General features: G+C 43.5%; 1 protein-coding gene across 1 annotated transcript; it reads left to right on the top strand.

Annotated features, from left to right (window-relative positions):
- Positions 1-1262: 1262 nt before the first annotated feature.
- LOC124545148 (calcium-binding protein P-like) lies at positions 1263-23779 on the top strand. Its single transcript, XM_047123978.1, has 3 exons — positions 1263-1289; positions 18420-18522; positions 22975-23779. The coding sequence occupies exons 1-3, from the start codon at positions 1278-1280 to the stop codon at positions 23613-23615; spliced, it is 756 nt and encodes a 251-aa protein (XP_046979934.1). The 5' UTR covers positions 1263-1277; the 3' UTR covers positions 23616-23779.
- The last annotated feature ends 1581 nt before the right edge of the window (positions 23780-25360 follow it).

Raw genomic sequence — 25360 nt, 5'->3', positions numbered from 1 at the left:
AAATGCGAGAGACTTCTCAGTTTTGGTCTTTCATTAATTTCAAATTTAAGGACAGTAGTGATAGATTTCATTTACCAAAATTCACAGCACTGAATGAGTTCAGTATGTTTCATTTTGGCCGCCTAAAGGCAGATGAGATTTTCTCCACTTTTGCCTTGAAAAAAATGGTGACCAGCAGCTAAACAGAGAAAATTAAGTTCATATTCTCTACTTGAGTCTTTATGGTGGTGCCATTAGACAGTGTTCTTACACTGAGGAATCGACAGAGTTGAATGAAGGTGATGGGTATAGATGCTGAGTAGTCGTCTAAAAGATGATTTACACAGATGACGTAATACTTCTCGCACGCGGTTTCTCTCAAAAACCTGCCTGCATCTTTTTGTTTCAACTGTAAACTAACAAGCGTTTATTCACGCAGCGAGCCACGCAAGCCTCTAAAGAACTTGTTAACGTCGCCTAACATTCAAAGGCGTATCGGATAATTGCTTACGGGAATGTGTCGTTGTACAGAAGTAGTATTTGTCTATTCGTAACAGAAGGTAAACTTTTGTTTTCCTGTTACATATTACGATCAATTATTCATATTCGTGACCTCTACATATGCAACAAATAAGATGTAAAAGATAGTAGTTTTCATATTTACAGATTATTCCACCACTTCTTGGTAGAACAATTTATATTTAAGGTAGAAAACCAAGAAAACTGGCTCTGTTCTCCGGTCGAAGTTGAATAGAAACACTAATAGCCGTTTTCGTGCCTGATTTAGCAGCGGCGCAACTGCAGTAATAGCGCTTTATGCTTTCCGTCACCCGCCAAATTGAGACCGCCCGAAACCAGTTCCTCGGATAGTTCGCACGTAGTTTATGGGGTAAGTCAAATTTATTTTATCTAGAGCTTTAGGGAAAAAGCACTAACCATCTGTTAACCTAATCACGGGGCTTCCATATTTTATCGAACGATTTTCAACATTATATTTCGGCAGAGAAAAAATCGACCACGATCTGCAAAGAGGGTCGTGCAAATGCCGCCCGTCCTGGTGACCCGGCGTGCCCGCCAAGCACCGAGGGCCGGCAGCCGCTTCCCTCTCGCCTCACCTTGGTCCAGACTCTCAAAGAGGATGCGCCGGCAATTATTCGTGAGCAACGACCGGCCGCTCGGTCGGTCCGTCTGTTGCGTCGGCGGCTCGCGATGGAGGGGCAGACACGCACGGAACGGAATCCTTATAAAAGGCAAACATCCCACAGTCTCACCTGTCAAGATCCTCCGACGCAACAGAGATGGCACACCTGGTGAGTACAGCGCCGTCAGCTGCAGTTGTTCATCTTACGGCAGGTCCAGGCATGGTACTCTTTTCTTCTATGCCTCATGCTGTCCCTTAGTTGACATCTTCTTCTTCCCCTATTTATTTTTACCATCCTTGCAATTCATTGATGGAATATGCTATGGCGTCTCAATATGTGGCCTAGACATTTTTTTCATTTTTCCATATAGTGTGTAAGTGATTTCTGTTCTCCTCAACTCTTCTGAATACCTTCTCAAACCTCTCACTCTGCCTTCTCAGCTTACATCTAAATTCCTACCTATAAACATTTCCTATGGCACAATCCTTTTCTCCTCATCTTTTCGTAATATCCAAACCCGCCTTTCTTCTTCTTCTTCTTCTTCTTTCTGTGTGTATTATTAGTCATTTGACTGTTAAACCCCCTTCGTAGAATTATTGATCTTAACATCTTTTCCTAGGTCTTTCTGTTCTGCTCGCTGGCTAAATCATTCATGAGTAATTTTAGTATTTTGTCGTCTTCCAGTTGTTCCTATGTGTTCCTTAATCTACTCCAATTACTTCTTCAATGCCAGCATTTCCCTTCCTCCCGTGTGTACCCAGCTATTCTTTATGCAAATCGCATCTCCGATTCTTGTATTCTCAGCTAATTTCTTTTTCAGTACAATCCACGACTCGTTTTCATATGTTATGGTTAGTATCGACATAGTTTTGTAGAATTTAGCTAGAATTCTGTTCTCACTTAAGTTCTGTCTCTTCGCTTGATCGTTATGTTAAAATAAGTAAATCTTTGTAAATTCTTTTCTACCTCCATTTCTGTCATAAATGAGACAATATTTTCCAAGCAACTGAACAAGTGTAGCGTTTTTATTTTCTAATTATTATTTTCATAGAAACTGGTTTCTGACCCCTGAAATCCAACACATCAGTTGTGTTTGAAATATGAACAGCTGTTCACAGCCCTTACAATCAGCAATCATGGTATGATCATGAGCAAAAAAGTTATGTCATAGAATAATTCATCATAGGTATAAAAAAGTAAAGTACTTATTGATTACTTCAGCATTTCGACGTTATATATATGTATATTAAAAAGAATCTGAGACAAATTCCATTCTTGTGTGACTAACAAAGTTGTTCTCATCTTACATTTACCGTTTGCTGCGATAGCAATTTATGACCTTTCTTACATGCTTTTTACTTCGTTATTTTCGTTTTAGAGCTATTCTTCAGTTCAAGTACCTACCTGCGCTGTACTGAACTACGCTCCACAAGCAGGAGCTGACCAATCTTTTCTTCAGGTTTTTATTCCATGTTCTGCACATCAATTTCCTGTTCTTTAGAAAAAAAATATCAAACGGTGATAGGCCTAGATGGCAAATGCGAAGAACTGAGAAGGCAAATAAACGAGGAAAAGACAAAAAGCATGGTAACGTGAGACAATGCCGAGGACGCCGAAATCACGATAGACATACAGCTACTAAAACATAACTTGCTCTGATGGAAACGGGTGTCCCTGTCGTGTTTTTCCGACAAGAACGCTGTCACTGAGAACAAGTGTGAGGGACGATTTTCGTTGATAAGATATTTGAGAAGACGGAAAGTATAGAAATCTTCGACTTTGTCTGCATGCAACCAGGATACCAGTGCATGTGATAGTGAACTATGATCAAAAAGTCGAACATGACGGATGTAACTAAGACAGGCATCCCTAACCAGTTCCAGGCACCTTGAGTTTTCTTCCAAAAGAGCTTCCAAGATAACATCGCTTTAATCGATAATTGGAGGTGTATGTGTTTGCACAAGTTCACTTTTCAAGTCAAGAGGGTATACCTTGTCATATTTTAGTAGAGCATGAAGAAATGCTGATGCCTTCTTGCACATTGCAGTTCCGTGCTCAGTCCGGTTTATATATTCATCTATTATTACTTCTAGACTCCTTGTGAAAGAGGATTGAGTTTCACCTTACATCATGTGCCCATTTTGATAGTGTAGACAGGTCGGTATCGAAATTCACAATAAATGTCTTCAGCCTTATTGGTTTTGCATTTAAATATTACTGGAGATCATTAGCATACGTGTAGCATTTGCAGTAGGACAAAACTAATGACGTATCACTGACATAAAACGAAAGGAATGTAGGACCTAACACAGTACCCTGGGGGCATTGTGTGCCTCTACCGCTGGCGAGACATCAGGTATGAACGAAACCACGCTACTGTATTTGGTGAGCAATTTAGGCTCCTAAATTCGGCAAGTAATATGTTGAAGTCGACGGTATAAAGGTTCTCTGAATTCTAAGGAGCACTTAGTAGTCGCCTCTTGTGAATCCATGGCAAGCTTCAGGTTATCTGTTACCTTTATTAAGTCAGATGTCGTGCTGCGATGTTTGCGGAAACCTGACTGATATTCGTCTAGTAGATTTTCTGTAGTTAGGTAGTTTGTTAGCTGGTCGCGGGCTATACATTCTAAAGTCTTGGGCAGTGTAAGCTCTGAGGTTCATGAGCTGTTTTAATTCTTCAGTTAGTGCTGATTATCTTCTTACTTTTCCGGTCTTTATAGAGCATAATTATCATATGGTTTTGTAAGTTTGATAGTAAATCTATGAAGTTTTTCATTTATCCTCGAGAAAGGAATAGAAGACGTCTCGCAAATTATTACTTTTCTACTATTAAATCTATTTGCCACACATGTTGCTGACACTGTCCACATATACCACGGGAATGTACATGCAAAATTATATCATTATCCGACACACGGTTCAGGAGATATGAAATCTTTGAACATTAAGACGTATGAAACCTAGTTTTCCTTAAACCGGAGCGCAAATAATCCAGACTATACAATCCATTGATTGAAATAGTTGCTGGATGTCCTCCTGAAAGATAACATGGTAAATTCTGTCCACTTGGCACTTGGCACACTAGATTGTTGATGAGTGGAAACATATTCCCTGGTCGAACGAGTCTCGTTTTAAATTGTACGGAGTGGATGGACGTATACGGGTATGGAGACAACCTCATGAATCCAGGATCCTGCACGTCAATGGGGAACTATTCAAGCTGGTGCAGGCTCTGTGATGGTGTAAGGCGTGATGTGGGACCCCTGACACGTCTAGATATGACTCTGGCAGGTGACACGTACGTAAGCATCCTGTGTGATCATCTGCATCCGTTCATGTGCATTCCGACGGACTTGGCCAATCCAACAGGGCAATGCGACAACCCACACATCCAGAATTGCTACAGAGTCGCTCCAGGAACACTCTTATGAGTTTAAACACTGCCTGAAATCACTCTTATTTCGGAAGACTTCTCTCCATTGAGAATGATATGCTGCGTTCTGTTATCTAGGAACTCCTCAATCCTATCACACAATTGGTCTGATAGTTCATATGCTCTTACTTTGTTCATTAAACGACTGTGGGGAACTGTATCGAACGCCTTGTGGAAGTCAAGAAACACGGCATCTACCTGTGAATCCGTGTCTATGGCCCTCTGAGTCTCGTGGACGAATAGCGCGAGCTGGGTTTCACACGACCGTCTTTTTCGAAACCCATGCTGATTCCTACAGAGTAGATTTCTAGTCTCCAGGAAAGTCATTATACTCGAACACAATACGTGTTCCACAATTCTACAACTGATCGATGTTAGAGATATAGGTCTATAGTTTTGCACATCTGTTCGACGTCCCTTCTTGAGAACGGGGATGACCTGCGCCCTTTTCCAATCCTTTGGAACGCTACGCTCTTCTAGAGACCTACGGTACACCGCTGCAAGAAGGGGGCAAGTTCCTTCGCGTACTCTGTGTAAAATAGAACTGGTATCCCATCAGGTCCAGCGGCCTTTCCTCTTTTGAGCGATTTTAATTGTTTCTCTATCCCTCTGTCGTCTATTTCGATATCTACCATTTTGTCATCTGTGCGACAATCTAGAGAGGGAACTACAGTGCAGTCTTCCTCTGTGAAACAGTTTTGGAAAAAGACATTTAGTATTTCGGCCTTTAGTCTGTCATCCTCTGTTTCAGTACCATTTTGGTCACAGAGTGTCTGGACATTTTGTTTTGATCCACCTGCCGCTTTGACATAAGACCAGAATTTCTTAGGATTTTCTGCCAAGTCAGTACATAGAACTTTACTTTCGAATTCATTGAACGCCTCTCGCATAGCCCTCCTCACACTACATTTCGCTTCGCGTAATGTTTGTTTGTCTGCAAGGCTTTGGCTATGTTTATGTTTGCTGTGAAGTTCCCTTTGCTTCCGCAGCAGTTTTCTAACTCGGTTGTTGTACCACGGTGGCTCTTTTCCATCTCTTACGATCTTGCTTGGCACATACTCATCTAACGCATGTTGTACGATGGTTCTGAACTTTGTCCACTGATCCTCAACACTATCTGTACTTGAGACAAATCTTTGGGTTGAGCCGTCAGGTACTCTGTAATCTGCTTTTTGTCACCTTTGCCAAACAGAAAAATCTTCCTACCTTTTTTAATATTTCTATTTACGGCTGAAATCATCGATGCCGTAACCGCTCTATGATCGCTGATTCCCTGTTCTGCGTTAACTATTTCAAATAGTTCGGGTCTGTTTGTCACCAGAATGTCTAATATGTTATCGCCACGAGTCGGTTCTCTGTTTAACTGCTCAAGGTAGTTTTCAGATCAAGCACTTAAAAAAAAATTCGCTGGATTCTTTGTCCCTGACACCCGTTATGAACTTTTGAGTCTCCCAGTCTATATCCAGCAAATTAAAATCTCCACGTAGAACTATAAAATGGTGGGGAAATCTACTCGAAATATTTTCCAAATTATCCTTCAGGTGCTCAGCCACAACAGCTGCTGAGCCAGGGGGCCTATAAAGACATCCAATTACCATGTCTGAGCCTGCTTTAACCGTGATCTTCACCCAAATCATTCCACATTTCGGATCTCCGCCAATTTCCTTCGATACTATTGCACTTCTTATCGCTATAAACACGCCTCCCCTTTCACTGTCCAGCCTGTCTCTGCGGTATACAATCCAATCTGAGTTTACGATTTCATTACTGTTTACGTCTGGTTTCAGCCAACTTTCTGTCCCTAGTACTATATGGGCGTTGTGACCGTTTATTAATGAGGGCAGTTCTGGGACCTTTCTATAGACGCTCCTGCAGTTTACTATTAGCACATTAATATTGTTATTCCCTGTTGCATTTTGACTACTCCTACCTTGCCGCGTCTCAGGAGGCGTCTTGTCGGGCCTAGGGAGGGAATTCTCTAACCTAAAAGACCCCCATGTGCACACCACACGTACTCCGCTACCCTTGTAGCCGCTTCCGGCGTGTAGTGCACGCCTGACCTATTCAGGGGGACCCTACATTTCTCCACCCGATAGCGGAGGTCGAGAAATTTGCACCCCAGATCTCCGCAGAATCGTCTGAACCTCTGGTTTAAGCCTTCCACTCGTCTCCAAACCATAGGACCGCGATCGGTTCTGGGAACGATACTACAAATAGTTAGCTCTGATTCCACCCCACGAGCGAGGCTTTCCGCCTTCACCAATTCCGCCAACCGCCTGTACGAAATGAGGATGACCTCTGAACCCAGACGGCAGGAGTCATTGGTGCCGACATGAGCAACAATTTACAGTCGGGTGCACCCAGTGCTCTCTATCGCCGCCGGCAGGGCCTCCTCCACATCTCATCCCCCCGGCAAGCAGACAGAGTGAACACTGGCTTTCTTCCCCGACCTTTTCGCTATTTCCCTAAGGGGCTCCATCACCCGCCTAATGTTGGAGCTCCCAATAACTAATAAACCCCTCCCCCCGTGTGCCTGCTCGGACCTTGCTGAAGGAGCAGCCACATGTCCACTCACAGGCAGAGCGGGCGATGCCACACGGCCAGGCTCCACATTTACGCTCCGCCTCGTGCGCCGCGAACGCCTCTGGAACCCGCCACTCTCCTTGGGGAGAGGTGGCCCAACCGCGCCCGGTACCCGCGAAGATGTCTCGACAGCAGGGACAGTGGGTGAAGCATGTAACACCTGGGGTGTACCATGCGACGCACCAGACTCCCCACTGCCGCTACACTCCGAGGCAGCAGCCCGAAGACGGCTGACCGCGGCCATCAACACGCTCAGCTGTTCGCGAACAGCGGCCAGCTCCTCCTGCGTCCGTACACAGCAGTCACACATCCTATCCATCCTAAGGAATCAATTTACTGAAGAGAGTTTATCAACTTTTAACTAGACTGCTAATTCACTAAAGGCGGCTGACTATTGACTAAACTGTGATTGCTAGCCACTTCTTGTAGAAAACAAAGAAAATAGCACTACCTGTCTCTGGACTGTATTGAAAACAAACACTAGCACTACTGGGACTATGGTTGACTAAAGGGACTCTCTCTGACTGTATTCAAAACAAACACGATATCTATGGAACACTATTAATAGCACTCGACAAATAAAGCTTCCTAAAAGCAAAAACACACGGAAGAAGAAGTGACAAGTAAGAAAAATACAGTTAATACTTAAATTAAGGTAGCTCGCTACACAGCAGACGTGAAGCAGACGGCGGTAATGTTCATGCCTGGGGAGTTAACGCAGCATATCATTCTCAATGGAGAGAAGTCTTCCGAAATAAGAGTGATTTCAGGTGTGCCGCAGGGGAGTGTCATACGACCGTTGCTGTTCACAATATACATAAATGACCTGGTGGATGACATCGGAAATTCACTGAGGCTTTTTGCAGATGATGCTGTGGTGTATCGAGAGGTTGTAACAATGGAAAATTGTACTGAAATGCAGGAGGATCTGCAGCGAATTGACGCATGGTGCAGGGAATGGCAATTGAATCTCAATGTAGACAAGTGTAATGTGCTGCGAATACGTAGAAAGATAGATCCCTTATCATTTAGCTACAAAATAGCAGGTCAGCAACTGGAAGCAGTTAATTCCATAAATTATCTGGGAGTACGCATTAGGAGTGATATAAAATGGAATGATCATATAAAGTTGATTGTCGGTAAAGCAGATGCCAGACTGAGATTCATTGGAAGAATCCTAAGGAAATGCAATCCGAAAACAAAGGAAGTAGGTTACAGTACGCTTGTTCGCCCACTGCTTGAATACTGCTCAGCGGTGTGGGATCCGTACCAGATAGGGTTGATAGAAGAGATAGAGAAGATCCAACGGAGAGCAGCGTGCTTCGTTACAGGATCATTTAGTAATCGCGAAAGCGTTACGGAGATGATAGATAAACTCCAGTGGAATACTCTGCAGGAGAGACGCTCAGTAACTCGGTACGGGCTTTTGTTAAAGTTTCGAGAACATACCTTCACCGAAGAGTCAAGCAGTATATTGCTCCCTCCTACTTATATCTCGCGAAGAGACCATGAGGATAAGATCAGAGAGATTAGAGCCCACACAGAAGTATACAGACAATCCTTCTTTCCACGAACAATACGAGACTGGAATAGAAGGGAGAACCGATAGAGGTATTCAGGGTACCCTCCGCCACACACCGTCAGGTGGCTTGCGGAGTATGGATGTAGATGTAGATGTATCTGGAACGCCTTGCAATGTGCTATTTAGAAGAGGTCTGCACCCCCTAGTACTATTATAGATTTACGGACAGCCCTGCAGGATTCATGGTGTCAGTTCCCTCCAGCATTACTTGAGAAGTTAAATTAGTCGCGGCTATGCCACGTCGTGTTGTGGCACTTTTGGGTGCTCAAGGGGGCCCTACACGATATTAGGCACGTGTACCAGTTTCTTTGGCTCTTCAGTGTGGCGCTTTAGTTTTGACAACATATACGATGTTGTTCTTTAAATACAGCATGTTCCACAATGTTTTGACGATATAAAATTTGAATAACACACAAACTAATAGCGGAACGAAGTTGAACATTTTACACCAGGTACAATATTTATTCAAATTTCCTTATGCAATACTGTATCGGACGAATGACGACCATTCTCAGTTACACCTACACGAGACGTTTCACCCAGTTTTTGAACACCTCTTTTGTAACTGCCGGAGGACTTATGGAAATTTCATCGTGAATTTGATCTTTTAACTGCTGTAAGCTTTTGGCACGTTTTCGTAACGAACAACTAGGATTTGCTTGTAAACTGTTACGCTCACGTTCGATGTTCTCATGAGTTCGGACGGTGTTTCGAGGGCTGGTTGTCATTGGACTGGATGCGCTGGAAGTTGCGTGGAACTTTCTTACGCAGTTCAGTGTTATTGCACGAGCAGAAATGGGATATCGCGGCTGAATGTTGAAATGCATACGAAAGGCACGTCGCACCTGCATGTCAGATTCACCGTAGCGAAAATAGCACTGCGACGCGAACACACGATGCTGCTACTACTAGTATGACTATTACTAACCTGTATATGGGATGAAACTTGACAATCCGCACTACTAACAAACGGGATCACATCGCTGTATCTTGTTTTTGGCATGCGTTAATCAAATGGGAAATCGTCTAAACATTGTCGAACACCCTGTAGGTAAGAAAGTTAGTGTGTGTGACTGCAGTATCTGTTCATACCCACTAGCAAATTACAGTGCACTGAACATATTAAGTCATCACAGCCAACGAAACTTGAAATATTTCTTCTCCTAGACTGAGCTATGATTGAAGTAGATGTTGTCAGGTTGCACTTTCCTGAGTAATTGCTATTACATGATGTAACCATCATTTAAGGCTACTAAAAAGCTAAGATTCTGAAAGTATTGATGTTTCCAAACCAAACGTTTGCTGCTTTTAGCTCGCCTTTCACCAGACAAGATCAATATCATGGAAGATCGGTACAGCGAAATACACTGACGGAAAAAAGAGACACAACACCAAGAAGGAGAGAAATATACGAATGTTTGTAGGCGTGTTTCTACAACTCAGATGTCTATTCAAATTTCGTGCCAGTGGCATAAGAGGGGCGCTAGTAGCACCACATGAGGACGTAAATTAGGTTGGCTTTAAATACACGCTGTAACGGTCGTGACCGTTTGAGACTGGGCTTGGTGAGTTGATGTTAGTCAAGAATGCCTCTAAGGTCAATCAACACCTCGGTGAGCTTGAAAGAGGTCGTGCAATAGGGCTAAGAGAAACTGGATGTTCCTTCTGCTGTATTGCATAAAGACCTGGTGGGAATCCAGCCACTGTACTTTATTGCTGGGAGCGCTGGTCACAGGAATGTACGATAGAAAGAAGACCAGGCTCGGGGCAGCCACATGGCACTAGAGAGATGGTAGAACCATTGCGCTCGGTGTATGGCTCTGGCACATTGTATTGCATTTGTAGCAGCGATTTTAGCAGCCATTGGCACCACAGTAACGCAACGAACTGTTACAAATCGGTTACATCGAGGACAGCTCCGAGACAGATGGCCTGTAGCATGAATTTCAGTGACCCCAAACCACCGCAATTTGCGACGTGGTGTCGAGTGAGAGCTGATTGGTGCGCAGGGTAGAGATCTGTTATGCTTTCTGATGAAACCTGGTTCTTCCTCAGTGCCAGTGATGGCCGCTTGCTGGTTAGAAGGAGGCCAATTGAGGACCTGAACCCAACTTGTCTGCGCGCTAGACACAAAGGAATTGCGTCTACAGTTATGGTCTGCGGTACGATTTCGTATGACACCAGCAGCATTCTCCTGGTTATCTCACGCACCCTGACAGCAAATTTGTACGTCAGTCTGGTGATCCGACCTGTTGTGATGCAATTCACCAACAGCATTCCAAGGGGTATTTCCCAACAGAATAACCCTCGCCCTTATACCGCTGTTGTAACCCAACATGCTGTGGTTAGCACACTGGACTCGCATTCGAGAGGACGACGGTTCAATCCCGCGGCCGGCCATCCTGATTTAGGTTTTCCGTGATTTCCCTAAATCGCTCCAGGCAAATGCCGGGATGGTTCCTCTGAAAGGGCACGGCCGACTTTCTTCCCCGTTCTTCCCTGAACCGACGAGACCGATGACCTCGCAGTTTGGTCTCTTCCCACAAACAACCAACCAACCAACCCAACATGCTCTACAGCGTGTCGACATGTTGCCTCGGCCTGCTTGATCACCAGATCTGTCTCCAATCCAGCACATATGGATATCATCGGACGACAACTCCAATGTAGTATCTCGTGCTTACATAAACGTGTTAATCACTTAAATACGTTACCTAGACAAACGTGTGACAAATGTAAAGAACAACTGCGCTGCAGTCAGTCCCAAGTCCAGCGATGGAAAGCTTGCGGACAGCGCATAACTGTTCCGAACAGTCTGCCACTTATCCCACCGTCAGAAACTAAATTGTTCTCTTGCCTGACAGTAATAGCTCATTTGCGAGCAAGAGAAAATCAGAATCATGACAAGCAGGGAACGATAAATCTGTGGAATGTGCGGGATTATAGGGTTCATAGCGAATGACCTGCACCTCACTGACGTTGCGCATTCGCTGGCCGGAGGTTCCTATGGAGGCCGCCTAAGGCGGCGGCTTCTGCCTGACTTCCAACGAGAGAAGTTTTGCAGCTGATAAGTGCAGTGAAATAGTGTGAAGAACGAAAGCACCTGGTAGTTATTTTCGATAGAACAGAGGATGTAACAGAGAGCTCCATATGTATTCACACGACTGTACTTCCTACTCGAATAAAGATAGAGACCTGAGATGAATTTTATTCATATGCATCGAAACTAAAAGCTTACCTAGGCGCGAGTTGTAACTTGCAGGTTGATGTGGTTGATGCGAAAGGTCTCCCTGCTGCGCCTAGCTCGCTCGCTCGTTCATTATCCGAACTGCGTCGAGTCGAGATGGCGATAACACAGCAACAAAGGAATTTTGTGTTCTTGTTTCAATAGGTACAATTCAGCTACAACTGTGCGACGAGATTTTCGTCATGAGTACCACGCTAACGATGGATCTTCGCTCGGAGCGAACATTGCATCATGGCTTCCAAGACGGCCTGATTTCGCGGTATGCTATTCTTTTTGTGGGGTTTGTGGGAGACTACGTTTTGTGCAACCATTTGAAAAATGTGAATAATGCAGATGAGTAGCAGAAACAATCATGTGGTGTAGAACAAAATTTTCACTTTGCAGCGGAGTATGCTGCGATATGAAACTTTCTGGCAGGTTAAGACTGTGTACAGGACCGAGACTCGAACTGAGGACCTCTACCTTTCGTGGGCCAGTGGTCTACCAGCTGAAATACCCAAGCACGACTCACGACTCACACATTTACTTCCGCCACTAGTTCATCGCCTATCTTCCAAATTTCGTAGAAGCTCTCCTGCGAAACTTGCAAGACGCCGGAAACTGAAAATTTCATTCTGGAAGCATCCCCCAGGCCGTGTCTAAGCCATGTCTCCGCAAAATCCTTACTTCCAGCGGTGTTAGACCTCCAAGTTTCGCAGGTGAGCTGCTGTGAAGTTCAGAATGTAGGAGATGAGGTACAGGCGGAATTAAAACTCTGTGGAGTGGTCGTGAGTCGTGAGTGCGTAGCTCAGACGGTAGAGTACTTTCCCGTGAAAGGCAAAGACCCCGAGTTTGAGTTTCGGTCCAACACATAGTTTTCATCTGCCGGGAAATTTGAATCATGTGATTTTTGTACATAGTATAAGTGATGTGCCTTACTAGATTTACCTAGAAAACCGGAAGCGGCGAATCATCTGCAAACTGAGCGAGGATATATAAACAGCCGGGTAACATACGGAACATTTTTCTCCGAGATAATTATTCTGTCTGTTACTTAACTGTAAAGAGTATTTATAGCAAAATTGAAATTGTCAGCGTTTAATTTACTGTTTATTCGAGATCTATCGAACTGTAGAAAGAAACAGAGAAATGTTGTTGTAAAAATTAATAAAACAATACAAATCTGTAATATAGAGCTAGAGAACGCAATTTCTTCAACAAAAAGATAAGAAAACAGCAAAACAAAAATATATCAATGATCCTTGCAATTTACCAATAATAATAGGAAAGTCTTGCCTTTGAACACGATCAAGAACATTTTGTTGAGTATAAAAGTACAACAATATATATATATATATATATATATATATATATATATGGGGTGATCTTGTGATACTTTTTAGAAATTGGAAATTCGTGGTAAGCTTCTATGGAACCAAACTGCTGAGATCATCGGCTGTAGACTTACACACTACTTGATCTAACTTAAATGAACTCACGCTAAGGACGACACACACTCCCATGCCCGAGAGAGAACTCAAACCTCCGACGGTGGAAGCCGCGCGAATCGTGACAAGGCACCCTAAGACCGCGCGGCTTCCCCCCGCGGCAATTTCTTTTTTTTTTTCCGCACGGGGCACAAACTCTAGGGTTTGGTCGATAAGAGCATTTGTAACAAAAATGCATGGTTTCCATGCTAAAGAACATTTATTCAATCATACATTGTTACAGAGACTGCAGTCTAATACGTTGTACCATGCAGCCACAACTACAGTCTGTGTTGAAAATGGTTTCCATGTGCTTAACGCATGCACGTACACGCAGTAGAATGTTCTGTGTCACATGTTCACAACACCCAGGCTGCATCCGTATAGTGTCAAAGACAGCATGAATACGCTTCTCCAGTATCTCCACATCTGGAATTGGCTCTGCGTACACGATACTTTTGAGATGGCCCAACAACCAGAAATCACAGGGGTTGAGATCCGATGAACGAGCAGACTATGCAACTGGGCCCCTTGTCCTATATGTCGACCAGGGAAGACACGATTGAAATGCGTCCGGACGTTAACGGTAAAGTGGGTTGGAGCACCATCGTGCAGCACCCATATAACTGTTCCAATCATTAATCCACATCTTCCAGCAGGGGATGCAAAGTCACCGGCAAGAAACATCTATAGTTATGGCCTGTTATGTTACTTGTAAAAAAGACTGGTCCCAAAATACGGTCGCCCATTGTCCCGGCCCTCACATTCCGGCTGCACATATGCTGGCGACTAGCTGTCACCATACCATGGGGGTTCTGCATATTATCCCAAAGACGCTGTTATGAAGATGAAGATACCACTCCGCGTAAATGTGGCCTCATCTGTGATTAGGATGGTAGACACAAATCCCGAAATCGTGGTTGCCCGGTGAAGAATCCGGTGGCAAAACTGCTCCCAATGTGGAAAGTCTGCCGCCAGTAAGCGCTGCACACGCTGCAAGCGATACGGATAGTAGCAGTTGTGATGGAGAATGTTCCACACGGTCGTCTGGCTTACGCTGTGCTAGCGGGACAACTGCCTGGTACTGACGCGGCGGTCCTTTCCACAGTATTGATCACATTTTCCTTCGTCTGGTGTCGGAACATTTCGGGTACGTCCTTCGTGATTTCCTGATTCCTGAAATGACCCTCTCTCAGACAAACAGCGAAACACTGTTACAGACATTGAATGCTGTGGTTGTCTCCGGTAGGGATATGTCCCATGATACAACCTTGCTGCCTGCCGCTCGTTGCCATTTGCCTTTCCGTAAGTAACACAGTGTCGGCAAGCTCTAGATTCGAATACGAAACCATCGTGTACAACGCTGTATTACATCCACTACAAGGTGAGTGAGCAAGACAAGTGAACCGGACACCACATTTCCAATTACTATAGTAGGAAAGGGCGCTAAGGCATGACGTATGACGAACAGTATCACCCTCTAGGAGGAAACCATGCATACTGTAACTCTGGCTGCATGGTACAGCGCGTAATAGACCGCGGTCTCTGTAACAATGAATGATTGAATAATGGTCTCTAGCATGGAAACCATTCATTTCCGGACATCAGTTTATTAGACTTTTTTGTTCCGTATCCTCTCATCGAACAATACCTAGAGTTTGCACACGGTGAAAAAAAATCAATAATGTGCATGTTTCCGGAAATAAGTTTATTAGACTTTTCTGTTCCGTGTCATCTCATCGAACAATAAAAAAAAATGGTTCAAATGGCTCTAAGCACTATGGGACTTAACAGCTGTGGTCATCAGTCCCCTAGAACTTAGAACTACTTAAACCTAACTAACCTAAGGACATCACACACATCCATGCCCGAGGCAGGATTCGAACCTGCGACCGTAGCAGTCGCACGGTTCCGGACTGCGCGCCTAGAACCGCGAGACCACCGCGGCCGGCCATCGAACAATACTTAGAGTTTGTACACGGTGAAAAAAATCAATAATATGAATGTAAACTGTTCTTGCATCATAAGTAATTGCTTTGATTACATAAAAGCGCAGAGGTTACGCCATTAACTAGTTATTATTACTTATAAAATACAATCTATATTCGGTATAAGAATATAAAATACTATTACACTAACGCTGGAAATGTGCAGTATGTGCAAAACAAAGAACCAAACAAACAAAAATCAAAGAGAAGCAGTTGGCTCCCAGTTTCTCTCTGATATATTCATTTACGTTTCTTGCACTACGAATGCTCTCAGTACCACCGGTACCTCTGCCGTTTACTGGGACATTTATGTAGCGTGCCACAACTACCGAACTATAGTTTTGGTAGAGCGCAACTTTACAGCGAAGCAATTCAGATACGTGCTGCTAGGATTGTTTCCAGTAGATTCGATGAGCACGCGAGTATTGGGGAAATGACCCGTGAACTCAAATAGGAATCCCAGGAGGGAAGAAGACGTTCTTGCTGCGAAACACTGCCTTGCACACGTTCTCACAGACACACACACACACACACACACACACACACACACACACACACACACAATGTAAACAGCAGCACCACGATATAACCAAAGATGGTCGGTGTCACTATCGGTAACTTCTGTCATCGGTTTTTTGTGTCATGGCGCTAGTGTTTACAATATGTATGTGTGTGTGTGTGTGTGTGTGTGTGTGTGTGTGTGTGTGTGTGTGTGTGTGTGAGAGCGAGTGTGTGTGCATGTGTGTGTTATCTTTCCAGAACTGACTGCAAACGAATGTCTTAAATTTCCTTTCACAGTGCTTACTTGCTGCATTTTGGTCTTGCCGGCCGGAGTGGCCGAGCGGTTCTAGGCGCTACAGTCTGGAACCGCGCGACCGCTACGGTCGCAGGTTCGAATCCTGCCTCGGGCATGGATGTGTGTGATGTCCTTAGTTAGGTCTAAATAGTTCTAAGTTCTAGGGTACTGATGACCTCAGAAGTAAAGTCCCATAGTGCTCAGAGCCATTTGAACCAGCCATTTTGGCCTTGAAAAAGGCACATTAGATATGTGGGGACAAATCAGGTCTCCCTAATGAGAAACCTTAGAGAATCGAACTTTGCAACTAACTGCAGCACAATTCTGCTGCCACAAACGGATATCTTGCACAAGGATGCCGAAGACAAGGTAAGAGAAACTGAGGCTAGCTCAGAGGTATATCTGTAGTCGTTTTCCCCTTTCTCCAATAGCAAGTGGAACCGGGAAAGGAATAACCAGCAGCGGTACAAGATGCGCTTCATTATGCTGTGTGTGATGCTTGCTTGGTACGTGTGTAGATATAGAGACAGAAACTTTAGGTAAATGTTGACATGCTCGCAAAAGTACGGGACGAGTTTGACTATCGTCCGATTGTTTTTCGTGCGTCTGATGGAGAGGAAATTGAATATTCGGGAAAAGTATATGAAACTTTGCCCCTAAAAGTAATTGTAAAAATTACCCCAGCTTGTCTGGACATGAATGTGGAAGATACAGCGCTGCACAATGGGATGATTATTTTGGAAATCAAAACTTTGTAGACCTCTGGGTAAGTTAAAATGCACACAAGGTTTCAATTGTCATTCGAGTTGGAGGCATATTCCCGCGCCCGGAAAAGATCCTGCAAGAACGGGACCAACGACAATTGAATACAATCGTTCAAAGTGACAGAAGTGCAGCCCTTCCGCAAATTGCTGCAGATTTCAATGCTGGACCATCAACAAGTGTCAGCGTGCGACTCATTCAACAAAACATCATCGATGAGCTTTCGTAGCCGAAGGCCCACTTGTGTACGCTTGATGAATGCACGATACAAAGCTGTACGCCTCGCCTGAGCCAGTCAACACCGACATTGAACTGTTGATGACTGAAAACATGTTACCTGATATTGTATTGAGCAGATGGACGTTTACGGGTATAGAGACAACCTCATGAATCCATGGACCCTGCGTGTCAGCAGGAGATTTTTCAAGTTTGTGGAGGCTCTGTAAAGGTGTGGGTCGTGTGCAGTTGGTGTGACATGGGACCCCAGATACATCTAGATACGACTATGACGGGTGACACGTACGAAATCATCCTGTCTGATCACCTGCATCCATTTCTGTCCATCGTGTATACCGACGGACTTGGCCAATTCCAGCAGGACGATGCGACACCCCACACGTCTAGAATTGCTACAGGGTGACTCCAGGGACACTGTTCTGAGCTTAAATACTTCCGTTACCCTCCAATCTCCCCAGTCATGAACATTATTGAGCATATCTGGGATGCCTTGCAACGTGTTGTTCAGAAGAGATCTCCACCCCCTCGTACTCTTACGGATTTATCGACAGCCCTGCAGGATTGACGATGTCAGACCCTCCAGCATTATTTCAGACATTAGTCAAGTCCATGCAACGTCTCGTTGCGGCACTTCTGCGTACTCGTGGGGGCTCTGTTCGATATTACGCATGTATATGAGTTTGTTTGGCTCTTCAATGTATTACAGAAACGACAGAAACCATGGAGGTGTACACAGTTAGCACCTGTGGCGAGAAATTAGAAAATCGTGGGCTCTGTTGGATAGAAACCACACTAGAGAAGAATAATGTAGCTACATTACGTACAAAAAATCTGTGTGATTAAGGAACTGATACTACTGAGTGTCAGTCTTTCCTCCTCTTACCCACTTTAATAAAAGCAATGTTGGAGGCTTGTTGTCGTCTCATGCGGGTGACGAAGAGGCTTTTCGCTGGAACATTCCAGCTGTTTATTCACGCAGCAGTGACGGGCAGTGTTCTAATTATACAAATCATTAATGAAGTTGAATACATATGTTGAAGTGAGCACCATGGTTTCATTTGTACTGCGTACATACGATAGTAATACTACTGACACTAAAACCTGTAGTTAACTGTTGTCGCTTATTCGCACATAAACCCCGACAGCCGACTTTTTATGGCGCAGCTAGCTACGTTCTCACCCTTGCTCTATTTTTCTGTTGCAGGTGTTATTGGTGCTGGCGGTGCTGGCGGCCAACGCTTTATCAGCCGACGTGCAGATCGGTGACACCGAGCGCACTAAAAAGGCAGCCGAGGGCGCTGCGACGGGTAAGCGACTGCATCCATCCGCATAGCCATACTTCCATTCTGGGGGCGACCGTCTACTGGAACAAATATTCTTGTCAGTTTAGCAGTGCATGACAGCAAGGGACTTACCGTCTTACTTTAATTGTATATTCTACATTAGAGACTATTACCGAGTATTTTACATCAGACCACATTTTCCGTCTGCAGTAATTCTACGTCTACGTTCAAGTTACATCAAAAAGGACACTACGGTTGAAATTAAGGCAAGATAAAACCGTTACAGTTGCTACCAGCACCCTTACAGTAGCCATTAAAACTAGTTATTCTGCGTACGCCTACGTAACCCCTTCGCCATTCACACTTAAGAACCACTTTCGGACTATTTCTCGATCCTTTCACTCGTGATTACCACCTGCGACAAATGTACACCTAAACCTATTCGTGCGAAGGCCGGTTTATCTTGGATCATTGCAATAGTCATTTATTACTATGTAAATGGGAACAAAAACTTAACTAATAAATAAAATAAAAAGTAAAAGATTTTCTTCTTCGGAGGGCGAACATGGCTATCGAACTTTCGTAAAAAGGTCTCGCCGCAAGGAAAAACGCACTTGTGTTGATGATTGCCAACCTAACTCATGTATCATATCTGTGACACTCTCTCCCCCATTTTCCATATTTCCCAATAACACAAAACGAGCTGACTACGTTCAACTTTTTCAATGGCTTCCGTCAATAATATCTCCTGTGAATGCAACACCGCGCAGCAATGCCCCAGAAGGGGACAGGCAGGCGTAGTGCAGGCAGTATCTTTAGTAGATTTGTTGCCTCTCCTGAGTATTTTGGCAATAAATCGCATTTTTTTCGCCTTCCCTCAACGTTTCATATCTGATTGTTACAGCTTAAGTTATTCATAATTGTAATCCTAAGGTATTTATCTCGATCGACTGCCTTTAAATTTGTGTAATTTTGTGGTGTAACAGAAAATTGACGGAATTTTTTTAGCACTCGTGTGGAGGACCTCACGTTTTTAAATGTTTAATGTCAACTGTCACTTTTCGCACTTCACAGATAACTTGTCTATATAATTCCGCAAGTAACTTTGATTTTATGATAACTTTACTAAACTGTTGACAAGAACATCATCTCCAGCACAATTTAAGAGGTCTCCTCGGACTGTCTCCTACATCGTTAATGCAGATTAAGAGCAGCAGGAGCTCTGTACCACTTAAACTGGGAATTCAGACGTCTCTTCTGTTTCAGTCGATGGCTTCTCATGATTTACTACCAACTGTGCCATTTCTGCCAGAATTCTGCGAATTTTGTTGCACAATTGAGACGATACCTCATTCGCACCTAATTTCATTAAAAGCGCCATGTCAGAAACGGTACCGAAAGCCTTCTGATAATCTAAAAACACTGAATGAAGCTGACATCAGCTGTCGATAGCATTCATTATTTTTTGCGAGTAAAGAGCTAGTTGTGATACACTAGAAAGATATTTTCTGAATCTATTCTGTGTGCCATTAGATTATTGTCTTCCAGAAATTTCATAATGTTTGAACATCATATGGTCCAAACCGCGTTTGCTATTTTACCTATTAATGCATCGCCGGTTAGAGTACCGTGACTGAATGTATTATTTGTATTAAATTAACGTTTCGTCTCCATCTGTGGAGAACATCTCCAAGGACCTGATATCTTCAGTGGTAATCCAAATTATATCATTCTTCGCTATTGACTCATGTAAGATTTTGACGTGGCGTAATATGTTCTGATTGCTGGAGCACTGTTGGCCATTTTCAATTGCTGTTGTCCCCATTAGTAACGCCCCATTGTGAAAGTATACATCTTCCTTAGCACTGAAATCCAGGTATTTTCAATTTCGTTAAGGAATTGTAAATGTACTGATGAGACATAACATTGCGAACACCTCCCGAATGAGCGTGGTCCGCCTTTGGAATGCAACACAGCAGTTATTCTACATGGAAGTTAGGTTTCTGGAAACGTGTAGCAGGCAAGTCTCCGACCTCCAAGATCTGTGATAAGAAGTGGATGTCCAACACCTTTTTATTTACTCGTAGTTTAACACTCTTTCATCCACTTCCCTTAGATGCCCACGGCAGTAGCATGTTAACAGCCGGCCAGCCTCGCCATTCTTGTTCCCAGGCACGGGGCCGTTTCCCAATTACGCTTATATCAGTAGCGTTTGTGGCCCGTATCGTCGCATTTGACGCCGCCAGGCAGCGTTCATTGTTGGTGACTTTCAATTTTATGGATTTGAGCCCTTGGTCCAAGACATATTTCTCCATCTAACTCATCTCAAGAACCAGCTACAATCTCAACGGAACACAGCAAGCCCAAAAGTTTTGTTCGCTGAGCGCATTTGAGATTGTTACTACTTTATGATTAATTATAGCCTCTAATGATGTGTCTGGCATTGAAAGATGAATCCTTAGACTGAGAAATATGCGTTGGACCATGGCCTAAAGCCCATCAACCAAAAATCAGCAGTGACACAAACATCGAGCGTGAAGTGGTCATCACTGCTATGATCAGACGAAACCACAATCGTCTGGCTATAGCTGTGAGCTCTCTAATTATTCTGGGGGATGTCTCTTCTGAACTACAACATAATTAAAACCTCACTTCATTACGTAAATCGATAAAAATATTCATTTAACTTGATACAATCCTTTGCCACAGCACTGCTTGATAATTTACAACTGTCACTGACTATTGAAGCATCGCTTGATGCAATAATTAACAAACTGTTCTCTTGAAGTAAAATTTTAGCATTTACTAAAGCACATTTCCATCTGAAACTTGAATAATTTTTTAGTCCTACTCAGTGATGCTGACAGCTTAAGCTATAGTCACAAACTGGGCAGGCCGTTTACATGCTCGGCTCCATATTGACCTCCATGTGAAGGTGCTGCTGTGCTGAGAGAGAGACCCACTCGCCGTTGCGGATTGCAGCGAGGCATCGATAATTTCTGTGGTAACGATGTTGTCGGCTTTGGTGCGGTGCTGTGACCTCTGGACGATATCACAATAACGATATCACAATAGGCCCATCTGTGGATGTGAATAGGTCATACGTATAGGGAGAGTCGTGTAAAATGTTCCATCAGTTTCATTTCGTAAATGCCTATAGTTATCGAAACTAGGCTTTCGGCAAATGATAGTACACAGAGTTGCATGTAATTTTGTTATACGTTGTCCTCTTAACGCTTTTATCAACCGAAATATTGCGTCCTCTTCGGATTTATGGTGACTCCTTATACATATTCACGGCAGCGGAAAACACTTGAAAAGCAGGGTATGATACATTGCTTCTTAAACCTCGGAATATCAAAGGGCAAGGAGGGGGGGAGGGTATTTTACGTCCACTTTGCGAAATTCCTAATTGATTTCAATGTTACGGTAAAACTTACCCCAAAATATAGGTACTGATAATGAAATTGACTTTTCACAACAAATGTCAGATACATATTTCCTGCTTCAAGACCTTTCTTACATACGGACATACCTTTAAAAAGTACGTTGTGAAAAACAGGCAACGACAGTTAACGAAATTTGTGTTTTTTAAACACTTTTTTGTAGTGCTCATAAAGCACACCTCCCCTCAGTGTATACGTTACGGAAAATGCGTTGGTATTGTTAAGATTGCGGTAAAAGATATTGCCACGTGTGGACGCTGCTTATACATAAGTAACTATTTAAAAATTAAGTTGTTAAAGAAGTTAAAGCAGTTATGGATTTTTCAGGTTTCGCCGTTATTTGCAGCAATCCAGCTTGATGATAGACCTCCACCACTAAGATTAAACATATTTCCTCGTGGTCCTACAGTATACGACGCAGATTCAAAGTCAGCTAAGGCTGTTGTAAATGAAGCTGTATGGTAACTTTTACAATATCAGAAGAGACGTTTAAAAACGTGGATGTGTACTCTTGTTTAACTTAACAGCTTTTGTGGAAACAGTTAATCAGTCATAGACCTGATGCAACAACAGAGCTCCAATTAAAGCCGCATTTGGCGGTATTTACACTGTAACAGCCGATTTAGACCGGCTTTCATTTCAGTACTAGCACATTTCTCAAATACTTTTTGCAAGACGTTTGAGTACCACCATTAACAAGAGTTCTATCATTATACTCGCACCTTTGCTTTCGACACCCGCTAAAAATGTATCGTTTCACTAAAAAGAACATTCTTGCTTCAATATGACAGCTCATGCAGCCATTAAGATTACGTGTATCTGTGCGTACTATGTTTTTCTACGAGTACAAACGTCATTTCGATATCTTAAACCCTGCAGGAAATAAAATGGGTGTTATGTATTACGAACAAGTCCTGTCTATAGATTGTCCTTATTTTTTAGTGTGTTGCCGTCTGATTTGAATTATAAAATTTGTTTTCTTTTGAGTATAAATGAAACAAAAACACTGCATGGCACCCCTCTGTTGCAGCTGTGCCGTCGTCAGCGGCGTACAGCCCCTATAACGCTGGAGCTGCTGACCGCTACAACGCCGGAAACTACCCCTACAACCGCGCCGCAGTGGGCTACCCTGGTGCCTACCCGTACAGTGCTGGAGTCGATCCCTACAACCGGGCATCGTACCCTTACAACGCTGCAGCTTCAGGTTTCCAGGGCAGCTACCCGTACAACACGGCAGCATATCCTTACAATGCAGCTGGTAAGGGTATTGCAGGTGCCTATCCATACAACGATGGCACCTACCCTTACAATGTAGCTGGTAAAGGTGTCTCAGGTGCCTATCCCTACAATACTGGCGCTTACCCGTACAACGCAGCTGTGAAGGGCGTCGCAGGGGCCTATCCCTACAACACTGGCACCTACCCTTACAATACAGCGACCACACCATATCCAGGCTCGTATCCTTACAAAACTGGTACCTACCCAAATACCGCCAGTGGCTACCCAGCTGCCTATAACTCGGCAGCCTATCCGTACACCGCTGGTACTGATGGTTACCAGTCTGCAGCTGCCAGCTACCCTTACAACACGGCGACGTCTCGCTTCGGCGCTTATCAAAACAACTATGGGACATCAGCTGACGGCTCATACAGGAGTGGAAAAGTCTATTAAATTCAGCTCTTACGACAGTCATAACGCAGTTTCCTGTTGCCTTGCATTTTCTTAACAGTTCTGCTTTTCGCTCGCAAAAAAATGAGATTATCTAATATAAATGCTTTTGTCAATAAGAAAACTGTTGCTCATCATTTTCTAATAATAAATAACTGTGGAGAACACATTCTTTTGTCATTATTCTGTTCTGTGTATGATGTACGTTCTGTTGATCTGAATCCACTCAACTATGAGCGGAAAGATAAAGTTTAACCTCACAATCAGTTCGAGTGGACAGTGGTAAGAAAAGAGACCAGCGTCCGTTCCAGCATTCCCCTGCACATAAAGTGGGGAAACCACTGGAAAGCGAAATCAGGATAGATAGATGGAGATTGAAGTCCATGCGCCTAATCTATGCCACGTACATATTATATGAAACGGATCTCTTAATAAACACAGGTAATGGAACAAATATTTTTCCTAGTAATTAAAGAACATTGATGAAAACGTTCTCCTCGTTTTTCTAAAAGAGAGTCTCTTAGTCAAGTGATTTATTTATGTAATTATTTATTTCACGTATTAGGCCTAGGACCTTCCAATCCTCTGTTACATTTGAACATGGTAACACGTTTTTAGAACATTTTTCATTTACATTTAAGTATATAAAGGCAATATTTACAATATTATACATAAGAGAAGTGGAAGGATACATCTAAAATCATATGAAATCACAATACAGTCAAGGAACTAATAATAATAGAAATATTATTGTCAATATTTGTAGTAATAACAATAACAACAACAATAATAATAATAGCAGTAATATTAACAATTTAATATAGATGTCATTTGTCCAAACACATAATTTTCAAACGACCTTCAATGTGATGGCAAGGACCTTGTGCAGGATACAAGTCCTAAAAGAGCATCCTTAACTCTGTTGACAACTGCAGAAGACAGCCGTGCTGAGTGTCTGCAGAATACTTAATCTAGTTCTCGGAGCACACAGACAAAAATGGCTCTGAGCCCTATGGGACTTAACTTCTGAGGCCATCAGTCCCCTAGAACTTAGAACCATTTAAACCTAACTAACCTAAGGACATTACACACATCCATGCCCGAGGCAGGATTCGAACCTGCGACCGTAGGGGTCGCGCGGCTCCAGACTGTAGCGCCTAGAACCGCTCGGCCACTCCGGCCAGCGAACACAGACAACTTACAAGGAACCCCTTGAGTGCGAGGTCGCAAGTTCAGTCATTAGTAAGGCTCACTGGAAAGTCTTGTGTTAACAGTTGTGACAGGAAAAATATTAGCTGGCAATGGAAGTGGTTCTGAGCACTATGCGACTTAACTTCTGAGGTCATCAGTCGCCTAGAACTTAGAACTAATTAAACCTAACTAACCTAAGGACATCACACACATCCATGCCCGAGGCAGGATTCGAACCTGCGACCGTAGCAGCAGCGCGGTTCCAGACTGAAGCGCCTTTAACCGCACGGCCACACCGGTCGGCTAGCTGGCAATGACTCATCATCTTCATCAGAAGGGCAACAGAAAATGAGTGACTGGGAGGTTCGGAGATCTACCATATATAGGACGTATGTGTTACACTTCACAAATTGGACATCGCCGACATTCAAGAAATGTTCAAAACAAACCATTAACATAAACCGTGAACGCCGAATGAGAAATGTCGCATCACAGTAATCACAAAGGTTCGTACCATGAATATCGAAGGCCATCTCCTTGTGAGTTACAAACCGTGC

The sequence above is a fragment of the Schistocerca americana genome, chromosome 8 (genome assembly GCF_021461395.2).
Source record: "Schistocerca americana isolate TAMUIC-IGC-003095 chromosome 8, iqSchAmer2.1, whole genome shotgun sequence".
Taxonomy (NCBI): Eukaryota; Metazoa; Arthropoda; class Insecta; order Orthoptera; family Acrididae; genus Schistocerca; species Schistocerca americana.
The sequence above is the reverse complement of the archived record's forward strand: the minus strand, read 5'-3'. Positions and strand labels throughout refer to the sequence as shown.